The sequence below is a fragment of the Castor canadensis genome, chromosome 15 (genome assembly GCF_047511655.1).
Source record: "Castor canadensis chromosome 15, mCasCan1.hap1v2, whole genome shotgun sequence".
Lineage (NCBI taxonomy): Eukaryota > Metazoa > Chordata > Mammalia > Rodentia > Castoridae > Castor > Castor canadensis.
The window spans coordinates 77527807-77540167 of record NC_133400.1 but is presented as its reverse complement, the minus strand read 5'-3'; the positions used below and the strand labels follow the sequence as shown (position 1 = coordinate 77540167).

At 34.6% G+C, this 12361-nt stretch overlaps 1 protein-coding gene across 1 annotated transcript in view; it reads left to right on the top strand.

The window, feature by feature from the left end:
* Positions 1–12361, top strand: part of Malrd1 (MAM and LDL receptor class A domain containing 1) — a 598455-nt gene that overhangs the window by 160149 nt on the left and 425945 nt on the right. Inside the window, exon 19 of the mRNA XM_074056557.1 lies at positions 9394–9481. Coding sequence (XP_073912658.1) covers positions 9394–9481 — 88 coding nt within the window. The remainder of the gene's footprint in view (positions 1–9393; positions 9482–12361) is intronic.

Genomic DNA, 12361 nt, shown 5'->3' with positions numbered 1-12361 from the left:
TCTCATACCTCAGGCACTCTGGCATAGTAATTTACATTTCCAGGACATTTGTGTGTGTGTGTGTGTGTGTGTGATCAGGCAAAATTGTCAAGCATAGGATTGTATATCTCTTTACATATCTTGTCCTTTGAAATGTAAAATTTGAATTTGATTACTAGTTCTCATATTTTCTTAATTAACACATTCACCTTTGGTCTTTTGTAAAACACAGATTCTCAATCTCTGCCCTACATGTACCACCATTAATAACTACAAGAGCAATCGCTAAGAATCTGTAGCTTACACAAAAACCTTTGATAATTCTGGTGGTAAGATGTTTGGGAAATATTAAATGATTAGGTGCCACAAGTATTTTATGTCTGAGTGTATTTTGAAAGTATCAGGGGATGAATTAGAAATATGACAATTCATTCTACCTTATCTCTTAAGTAGCATCAAGAGGCTTATATTTCCTATTTAAGTTGCATTTAAAAAGATGGCAATTTAAATGTAGTGAATGAAAGATATCTAAATTATAATAAATTGTGGTGTTTTATACTTCTGTACAAAGGAGACCATATCAATGTCGTATCCCTTTCTACTTGGTAGATAATTGTCTCTATTAGCTTGCTGATACTACTGCTTCAGAATATTCCACACCTTCTTCCCTTTTTACCAAACATGCTTCTGATCTTTGTTTTGCTCAAGGATATTTCCTTTCCTGACAACCATATTTTGATGAACAGCTAGTATAAGTATTCTGATACATTTGCAGTGTTTTCATTTAATATAAATAAGTTGCCATTTTTGTTTTATATTAACTTTCTGGAGAAACTGCCTGGGTCATAGAAAACCAGACCAAGTTGAGTACACCAAGAATAGTTGTTATGTAAAGGCTGGCATGAGACCTGTACATTTGTTATCTTATGCTGCAGAATACCTTGGTGTGAGGGAAAAGAATTCAGACGTAACTTGATCTGGGGTTTCTGACCTAATGCTTTAAAGTGGTTTCTGGTTTAAGGTACTGATTGAGACTAACTTAGCCTTTTAAGTATGAGCATGAAGCAGTGACTGGACAACAGAGGACAACACAAAAAGAGAACTCAGGTTTGTTTTGTGTCAGGTGATGCTCAGGTGACCATGCTTGACTATTTTCTTCAGGTAGAACTGGGTTACCCCACTGTCCTGTTGAGGTGACAAAGCTTGCAATGACAATGCTTTTGTTATGAATCCTCCATTTTTCATACATACAAAAATAGACTCGATGAATTTGTTCTCTGGTGAAATGCTTTGTTATTTAGTTTGATATGAAGATGTGGCAATGTAGCAGTGTTTCTTTTCCATTTTCAATAATATTTCTTTTTCATTTCTTTTTTTGGTTTTGATATTGACTGGCATTGAGAATTCTATAATACAGGCATGTACAATGAGAAGGGCTGCCACCTGGTTTGGTGAAATTATTATGAAAGACTTTTAGCCAAACTTTGAGCAAGTGTAAAGACAAGAAAGAGTTGTTAGTCTTCCTCACTGTCACAGCTTCACAAACGAAGAAAAAGACAAAAAAAAAAACATAACTCCAGGAATGAGGGCCAGGCTTGGTGGCACACATGTGTAATCCCAGCCACTTAAGAGGTAGAAGCAGGAGAATCACAAGCTTGAGAAAGTTAGCAAGGCTCTATACCTATCTCCAAATAAAATCAAAAGGGCAGAGGGCGTGACTTAAGTGGTAGATAGCTTGCCTAGCATGCATGAGTCCCTGAAACCAACTGCAGGTACCCCAAGTTAAAAATAAACAAAGAAATTAAAATCCATAATGAACATTTATGTTCCACTCACATATTCTCTTAATATTTATTGCATTAAGAAATTATATAACAATGAAAGTATCAAATATGAGAGGATAACCTCCCAGGCACGAAATAATAAGTATTTCTACTTTAGATTTCTATCATTAAAACTATCTGTATTTTTTCCAAGAAATTAAAGAAAGCTGTTCAGTTACTATGTTAAAAGATCTGCAAAATTTGTGGGTATTTCCATGTGATATTCTTATAATTTTATGGTCTACTAAGGCCTATTATAAGTTTAGTCTTCTCTTAAGTAAGAATGTATGTTAAATCAGGAATTTTGATGACTTAGATTTTTCCACTAAGTTACAATATAATATGCATTATGTTAAAGTTGATGACCAAGTTATCCTCAAATGACACTTTTGAGATCAAAAGTTTAGGTGACACTAACGTATTTCAACATGTAAGTAACTAATGGAAGGTAACCTTAAAATTAGATTTTATTTCAAGGAAGTAATATTTATAAGAGCAATTGCCAAGCGCTCAGGAATCTGAAGATACTTTGTTACAGTGATGCAAAGATGACCGTCTTGGAACTTGTCCTTAAAGTCTCGTAGAAGAAATAAACATTTAAATGTACAACTACATACACAATTAAGTCTGTAAATGAAGGTAGCTTCAGCTTGAGTTGCAAAAGGAATCTTCTCTGAGGAACTTAACACTTAAACTAAGACTGTAACTGGAGTCTTGCTTCATAATAATGATACAGCAGGTTGAACCCAGAGTCCTCCACTCAAGGTCTCTACCACTCTGAGCCATGCTCCCTGTCCTTTTTCTTTCAGTTTGCACTATCTGTTTGATCATTGTACACCATGTAAAACAGGGGATAAGCCATCACAAGTGACATCAGTATCCTTAGATGAAAGTAGAAGCTTCATTTTCCTCCCTAAAATATTTGAGTGATTACAGTGTGATGATTGCTGTGCTAAGGGCTGCATGTTCAGTGTTTTGGATAATAAAAACATAATTGTGGTACTGGTAGAGTTAAAATAAAATACTAAGACAGATAAGTAGACCAAGTACTATAAGAAGGTTGCTTTTCCATGGGAGGCAGAGGTAGGAAGAGTATAATCAGAGCCCAGCCAGGACACAAGCGCTAGACCCTATCTAAAAATCAAACTAAAAGCAAAAGATCTGGAGACATGACTCAAGTGGTAGAGTACTTGCCTTACAAATGCAAGGCTCTGAGTTCAAACCTCATTACCACCAGAGAAAAAAACAATAGGATAGCTACCTAATCAATCTGAATTCTTATTTCAGGAAAAATCATGGCAAAATTTTGTTCATCTTCTGGTATCATATTATATTTCTTCTTAGCTAATGTTGAGCTTTATAACTCATGGCTTCCTAAGAATTTTTAATCCAGGAAAGAAAAATGAGTACCTATATAGGCCTTGTGCTAAGTGTTTCCATAGTTATCAAGAAGACTAAACCTCAGCCCTATCCTTAAGTATCTCATTATATAGAGTAGTGGAAAGTAAGAGGTGAGCCCTGAGTTATACCCAGCTTACCAGAGCTTGGTTAAATCCACAAAAGTGCTCTCAAGTAAAAGGGGTTTCCAGTATTTCAAAAGTAGGATATTTCACAAGAATATACTCTTCCTCAGTTACCATAGTCCCCAGTACTCCTTATTACACACCTAACATTAAGGCTGATTAACATTTGGCATATATGATCTTACACCTGATGTACTTCTGTCAGTTTATGTCCCCACTTGCAAGGTAACAACTTAGACTGCCACTGATGTTTATACATGCAGTAACAGAAGACACCACACTCCTGCTTTAGAGAGACAATAAAAAGCATCAGCCAGAGAAGTGCCTTCCAGTAGTCACCCATTTACTACAAGGCAACTTGATAAGGATCTGTTTACATGTATGTGTGGTGGGTCTCACCATCGGAGAGGAACCCTGCCTGAGATTAAGAAACCTTCAGTGTCATAGATGGCTGGCATATCTGCCCATTTTCCAGAGAGAGAGAGATAAACACACACACACACACACACACACACACACACACACACACACACATAGGAGGCACACTTGGGGATGGGGGGAGGGAGAGGGAGAGAGAAGAGAGAGGAGAGAGAGGGAGAGTAAAAGAGAGAGAAGACAGGGAGAGATGGAAAGATGACAGGGGAATTTATCTTCACTATGAAATGGATACAAAAGTCTCAAGGTGAAGGTCATTCAAATATGTCCTTTGGTCAGAGACCAAACTGTGCAGAATACAAGAAATCCATGCAGAATTTTGTGCCAGCAATGGAGGTAGCAAGTGGATGGTGCTGACTGTTGAAATAATTTATTTGTGGAAAGCATTCTGATGCCTGAATTCTTTCCTAGCACATCTGTAAATTGAAATGTTTAGATCAATGAAGCCTCCTTTCCCCTTATAATGTCTTGTTTTATACTATTTTGAATTGAAGGAGTCTCATTTGTTAGAGTCTCAGGAATGGCCACTAACTGGCTGCTGCTTACCCAGCTCTTTTTCCACCCAGAAACCCTGTTCCCATCATGGCTTCTGCTCTGTTCAAGGCAGAGAGAAAAGAAGTTGAAGAAGGGTTGGAGTGTAATTGAGGAAATAAGGTCATTCAGACTCTCAGATATGCTTTCTTCACATAGAACTCTTTCTGCTCTTCTTAAGAAAAAATAAAAAAAATACTCTCTCTTTCTTTCTTTCTCCCCCTCTGCCTCCCCAACCCCAGCTCACACACATACATCTCATCTAAGTATTTATGTCATTTGAGATTGATTTACCTTGTGTGGTTCTTAAATGGTTCAAAACCTACAAATTAATTTCAGCTCTCTTTGCCATTTTAGATGTATAAGAAAGGACAAAAGTTGGATGAGGTTGATTTGTTTGATTTTTTTTCAGTTTTTTTTGCTTCCAATGTAAAACAGTGCCTTTCAGAAACTTGCCTAAGTGGATGTTAAAAGAGATAAATGTTTATCAGTTTGGAACTAATTTGCTTCTTGGAACTCACATGCTATTTTAAAGCACCCTCTGGAGACACATATAATGTGTAACTCTTCTCACATCTCATCTATTATGTGAAGGAGGACAAATAACCCTCAGGTTCTCTAAACCTAAGAATTTATAGACAACCTACTTGATTGGAGGTTACAAAGAAGCATTAAATTGAAAAAACATGGTCAATATTAGAGAGGAAAATGAAGGTTTAGAACTATTGAATAAAAAGTTCAAAAGTGTTACGTTTTTATTATTTAAAAATGACATAATAAGGTATAAATTCTTAACAGAATACAATGTAACATTGTCCAAATGATTTTCTCACAAATGCCAAAACTACATTCTCATTTAAAAAGTATAGTTCTAAAAATCTTAAATGTTATTTTATTCAATCAATAGAGTAAATTTTTATTCTCACCATGAAAGATAATATTTAAAGAAAGGAGAGCAGAAATTTAGTTTATTATTTTAATATATAGTAAATCTTTTTATAAAAACACTTATGTGACCTTTGTTGTCCTTGTGAAAGAAGGCATCTAATCTACACTTTATATGTAGCAACTTAAAACTGACCCAGATCTAATGGAGAAAAACCAGGTGATAATCTAAACCCTAGAGATAGCCAGCATTTGTCCTTTGCTTTAATCAAACATTCCATAATACCCAACCATGAGTCATTATGAATCAAGACTCCAGTTACAGTCTCAGTTTAAGTGTTAACTTCCTCAGAGAAGAGTCCTTCTGCAACTCAAGCTGAAGCTACCTTCATTTGCAGACTTAATTGTGTAAGTACTTATACATTTAAATGCTTATTTCTTCTGGGAAACTTTAAAGACAAGTTCCAAGATGGTCATCTTTCTGTCACTGTGACAAAATACTTGAAATAAGCAACTTTAAAGGAGAAAATGATTATTTTGATTCCAGTTTCAGAGGCTTTAGTCCAAGGTCACTTTGCCAGGTTGCTTTGAACCTGGGATGACACAGTATGTCATGGTGGGAGCACATGGCAGAAGACTCTTTATGGTGGAATTAAAGCCAAGAGTGAGAGGGAAGAAAGGGCCTGGACCCCCATATCCCCTCCAAAGTCATTGTCCTAATGACCTAACTTCCTTCCACTATGCACCACGTGTAAGAGGTTCCATCTCTTCCAAATAGTACCACAGACCGAGGACCAAGACTTCGGGAGACATTTAAGATCACATACCCTCCAATTTCTCATTCTTTTATGTAGTCAGGAACACCTGCCCTGACCCACAGCGACTGGCAACATAAAATTGATGCTTTCCTTATAGTTCTGACTTTTCAAGAATGTCATATAAAATGAATTATAAAGTATGTAGTCTTTTGTGTCAGACATCTTTCACTTATGGAGATTCACAGCTCTTGTTGCACATATCATTGACTCGTTCCTTTTCATGTGACTAGAATCACCTTGCATAAATACACTTCAATTTGTTTATTCACTAGTTGAGGTATATATCAGTTGTTTCAAGTTTTAGGAGATTATAAATGAAGATAGCATACAATTTGCGACTGGGCTTTTGTTTAGATATATGTCTTCATTTCTCTTGGATAAACAAATAGCTACAGGTAAGATTGCCATGTCATGTGGAAGTATATGTTTAATTTTATAAGAAATTGCCAAATCAGTTTCCAAAATGTACCATTTTAAATTCCCATGAGCAATGCATTGGAGCTCCAGTTGTTTCACATAAAATATGTGCATACATGTATTTTTAAAATAAGAATCTCTTTCTTTTGAGTCTCTTTGAAAATACATTATATGAAAAATTAATATATTGTAATCTCATATTCTTTTTTTTGAAATACATGTTTGCTAAGTGGGAATTGGATGGCAGGTTGAATTAATTCTATTTTTCCTATGAGTTAAAAAGAGCCTAAAACATGTGCATTAATGTATATATGTAATGACAGTAGTTTCCCCATCATTAAAAATTTTGAGTCAATAATCTGCTTTTCTTAAATATATAAGGGGATCAGTTCAGGCAAGTCCCTAAAGTACTATGAATATTTGAGCCTAAAAGTTTCAATGTAATGTACAAGGACATTCCATCTTTATTTGAAGCATGAAGCAGTCTATAAAAAGAACAACCTAGGAGAATTGGTTATTTCACATTTCCAAGCCCATGACAGTTCTGTAAGTAGAATTGGCCTCTGCAGATAAGGCAGGTTATTTGGAATAAACTGGACTTTCAATTGCCTTTTAAGGCATTCAGTAAAGTACTAATGGACCTTAGGCATAAAAATTGACTTTCCTAATTTCCAGAATAACAATATAGTCTTACATACAATTTTTAATTTTTGTGATTTAATATGCTTCCATTCATTCTAGAAACACACAAGAAATGAAAGTCCATTATAGAGACACCTGGGCTTTTTTGTGATTATTTTCTTAGGACTAGTTTCTTATGATAATTTACAAAGTATTTTTACAAGCATAAATTAAATATAGGGCAAAAGTAAAATTAAATCTGAACATTTGAAAATTGGTTCTTAAGATGTTACCAAAAGGCTTTTTATAATGGTTGGTTTCATTAAATATTAAAAAGAGACTTAGACTGCAGTTAGACATACAAATTGAATTTTTACTGTATCTTCTTGAAACTAATTGTCCATTAATTCTTAAGAGTGTTAACATTTAGGAGATTAACATATTGAAGATATTTTGATAGAAATTATGATTAAATTGTGTTAGAGCAAGACTCAGCTGTCTTCTGTATTGGACTGAATATTGATAGAAGTAATATCAGAATGTTTGTCATGTAGTATAAAGTAACTAATAAAAATAAGCTTGTGCAAACCACCTCCTCTCAGAAATGCTCCTTACCTGGTGTGACCTATTTTGAGTTACACAGTTTTGACTGCAATTTTCATAAATGGCCAGTTCCTTAATTTGTGACTATATAAAGACAGCAGTCAAGCCATATTCTAGAATGGAGCTATGTATGGATATATAGAACCAAAGTTAACTTACAGATATTTATATGTGCAACTCCTGCATTTCCCATTAACTTTGGGATTATGATACAATTTTCTGTCCCTTCTCATTAATAAACTAGTGCTAATCATGAGCAGTATTATTATAGTGACTATACCTTATGATTATTATTTATGAGTTTTTCCTTTTTCTTTTAATTTCTTCTGGGTACATACTGATCATTTATTAGTAGTAATTAATTTATCTTTGCTTATGCTGTTTTCCCTTTCATGCAATTACAGTCTTTCTTCTATAAAATATTTTTATAGTCTGGTCTGCCAAATTCTAATGGTTGATTTTTGTTTATTGGGAATAATTTTATGATTTGTTACTGAGCATTCTTTGTATACGTTCTGTTTTCTCTCCCTATTTTAATAATGATGCTGGTAAAAAGAATAAATTTTATATTTAGAATGATTTATTGTAGAGCAGTTGGTCATTTTCCTGCATACATAACCCCATCAGATGTTCATTCGGCAATATCAAGTAGACAATACTTGCCTATTAGTCAGATGCTTAAATTTTTCTCAAGATAATTCATTTACTGGAGGGACAAATCATTAAAAAAATCTGGTTGTCCACATGAAAGATTAGGAAGTTGAGGGAAGGTACCAATAGTTGGAGGTCAGCATTTGACCTCTATGAACTGTCTCTTGACAAGGGCATTAGTAAATAATTTCTGAGATAACTGCTACTTGAGGTTAGATTTTGAAAAAAATGAGATAAAATTTTACTTCCCACATGTAGCATTTGTGAAGAAAAAAATGAAATGAGAAGCATATGTTCTTATAATAATGGAGAATGTGTTTTTTAATTTGAGTTTGTTAGAAGTTCTTTATTATTAAATTATGGCAAGATGCCTAGCAAGCATACAACACATTTGCATAAGTATTAAAATAATTCATCATGATTGATTCTATTATAGTAAATCTTGGCCCCAGCCACAATCAGTTTGTTAGTGTTTCATATTTTACCAGGGTTTTGGTGGAATTGTAGCTCTAGCAACAGAACGAATGTCACCTGAGATCATCGTGATTAATGTGGTTCCAAAGGAGATCTAAAAATTAGCAAATTTCAGAAAGTGTTATTGAATAAGATTTGTATAAGAACATTTCTAAACCTCTTGAAAACGTACAGACCAGCAAGGAACCCTGGGAGAAAACTGCATTTCTAGAAGAATGATCAGGTTTAACCTGGGAAGTAGATAAACTGCTGACAGCGAGATAGATCAAAGCGAAAGGGAAAGGAGGAGGAGACAATCGTCTTCTTATACGTAAAGTCTCAGAAGAAAATAAGGAAAATTTAGAACTAAGGTTGAAAGTCGTAGTGAAGTACTTATAATCTGAAATACTGAAATTTCAGAACAAGGGAACTCCTCAGAAATAGAATGAGCCAGGTGGTTCAATTGGCTCAATGATATCTCCTCCAAGAATCCAAGGAGAGACAACACAACTACTTGGGAGACTACCGCAAAGTGCTTTTTTCTTTAACGTTTGAAAGAGGTAGATTTTTGGTAAATTCTGAATTCCTTTTCAGCCACAAGTTACAGTAGCTTAATATTTTCATGGTGTTAACAACCTTCTTACATTTTCTCAGATTTTGGTGGAAGCGACAGTGGGGGATGACTTCACTGGAGATATTGCAATTGATGATTTATCATTCCTGGACTGTACCCTCTACCCAGGTAAGAGAAAACACTTCAATATGGGAGTATTTCCAATCCTGTTTACTTAGAGACACTGCCAAGGAAATCAATATTTGTTTTTAAATACCCTAAAATGTCCTCACTTTTAATGTTTTTCAAATTTAGTGACCCTTATAATTTGTTGTAAATCATTGCTAGCAGGGAGATTTATAATCTTTGCAAACATGGTAAAGATCTTCTCCCACACAAAATACTAGGAAGTCACATCTGCAGTTACAATGTCATTTCATGATCTGTGCAGGTTGAAAGAAGGAAACTGGTTGTCTTATAATGACACTTTGTTAATCAAGACCATATTGATTTGAATAAGTTTCTAGCTGTAAACATTGACTAACTTTTCCTCACTAGTTTTTTTGTTTTATTTTGTTTTTTTGGTACTGGGGCTTGAACTCAGGGCCATCACCTTGAGCCACCCCACTAGCCCTATTTTTGTGAAGGGTTTTTCGACATAGGGTCTCAGGAACTTTTTGCCCGGGACCGGCTTTGAACCATGGTGTTCCTGATCTCTGCCTACTGAGTAGCTAGGATTACAGATTTGAGCCACCAGCACCTGGCTCCTCACTAATTTTTGCCCCATTAACTTAGTTTGTTTTCACTTTGTCCTTAAACATTATCATTTTTTTCTTCTAGATCTACTCCTTAATTTTCTAAATTCTAGCTGTTTCTAATTATATTTTCAAATTGCTCTCAATTATGAATTATACCTCCTTTGTTTCAATATCTTAATAATATTCTATTTTTCCAGCTTATTGAACATAATTTATAAATAAAATGGTATATTAAGTTTATAATGTATTTTTATATATGTATACATTGTGGAACAGTCACTATAATCAACTAATTAACATAGCTTGTCATAGCTATGTTAACATAGCTATGTGAGTGGTAAGAATATTCAAGACCTACATTCTTAGCAAATTTCAAGTGTACAATATGTAACCATTGTTACAGTTGCCACTTACCCATCTTATAAATGAAAGTTTGTACTCTTTGACCAACATCTCTCTATTTCCTGTGCCCTGTTCCCCTGCCTTCTATTCTTTCTAATATGAACTCAACTTTTTCAGAGTCCACGTATAAGAGAAATCTTACATTATTTGTCTTTCTGTGTCTTGTTTATTTCACTTTACACAGTGGCGTTTTGCTAATGCCCTAGTGGCAGATTTCCTGATTTTAAGGCCTAATATTCCATTGCATGTATGTGTATGTGTATATTTCTCTGTGTGTGCGTGTGTTTGTATGTGCTTCTCTTTACCCATTCACCCATCCGTTTACACTTAGGCTATTTCATACCCTGTCCACCATGACTAATGCCTGCAATGAACATGGGAATGCAGATGCCTCTTTGAGGTGGTGGTTTTGTTTTCTCTGGATGTATTCCTAGAAGTCAAATTGTTGATCATATTGAAGTTCTGTTTTTAATTTATTGAGAAACTTCAGTAGTGTTTTCCATGTTTATTCTGTTCCATTGGTCTATTTATTTGTTTTTATGGCATACCATACTGTTTAGCTTTGTAATACAATTTGAAATCAGGTATTGTGATGCCAACCACAAATTAATACTAATTTCCATTTCTATTGATAATGGTAAGAGTTCCCTTGTCTTCATAGCCTCACAAACATTTGTTTTATTTTTCTCTTTTGGTAGTATCTGTCGTAACAGTTGTGACATGATATCTCATCATGGTTTTGATTTGTACTTCTCTTTATCATTAGTAATGTTGAATACTTTTTCACATATCTGCTGGCTATTTGTATGTCTCCTTTGGAAAAATGCTTATTTGAATCCTTTACACAAATTTTAATTGAGTTCTTTATTTTATTTTATTATTTTATTTTATTTACTGTTTGACTATACTGGGAATTGAGCTCAGGGTCTCATGCTTCTCTTACACTCGAGCCATGCCCTCATTCCTTTGGCTTTTAGATTTTTTTCATGTAGGGTCTCAGCACTTTTTGTCCAGGCTGTACTCAGACCATGATCCTCTTATGTCTACTTCCCCAAGTAGCAGGAATTATAGCATGTACCACCACAGCAAGAGAGATTTGTGTGTGTGTGTGTGTGTATGTGTGTGTGTTACTGGGATTTAAACTTAGGGCCTTGCTTGACAAACACTCTACCACTTGAACCATGCCCCCAGCCTTTTATGTTTTTTAGTTATTTTTTAGGTAGTTTTTATCTGGGGCTGGCCTTGGATGATGATCCATCTCTGCCAGATATTCACTAGCTTACCTAACTTTGTTTCTAAGATTAGGGTCTCATTAACTTTTTTGCCTGTGCTGGCCTTAAACTGCCATCCTCTTGATTTCTGCCTCCCATGAAGCTGTAATTGCAGTCATGAACCTCTATGCCTAGACCCTGCTTCAATGAATAAAATTCATTGGTCAGTTTTAATTTTTGCTGTTGATTTACATGAGTTCCTTATATATCTTGAAAATGAATCAGTCTGGTATGTATGGTTTAAAACTATTTCTCTTATTTCAGAGGCTGCCTTTTCATTCTGTTGATTATTTCACTTGTGCTACAAAAATCTTTTAATTTGGCATAATCACACTAGTCTATTTTGACTTTTCTTGCCTGTGCTTTTGGTGTTATATATGAAAAATCAGTGACAAAACCAATATCATGGAACTTCCCTTGTGTATAGGATTTTCATGGCTTCATGTCTTATATTAAAATATTTTAATCCATTTTGAGTTGATTTTCACACATGCTATAAGGATAGAATTTCCTTCTTTTACATATGAATACCTAACACCATTATTAAGGAGATTATCCTTTCTCCATTGTGTATTTTTGTCATGTTTGTTAATGAGTGTATGTGCATTTATTTCTCAGTTCTCAATTCTGTTTCATCG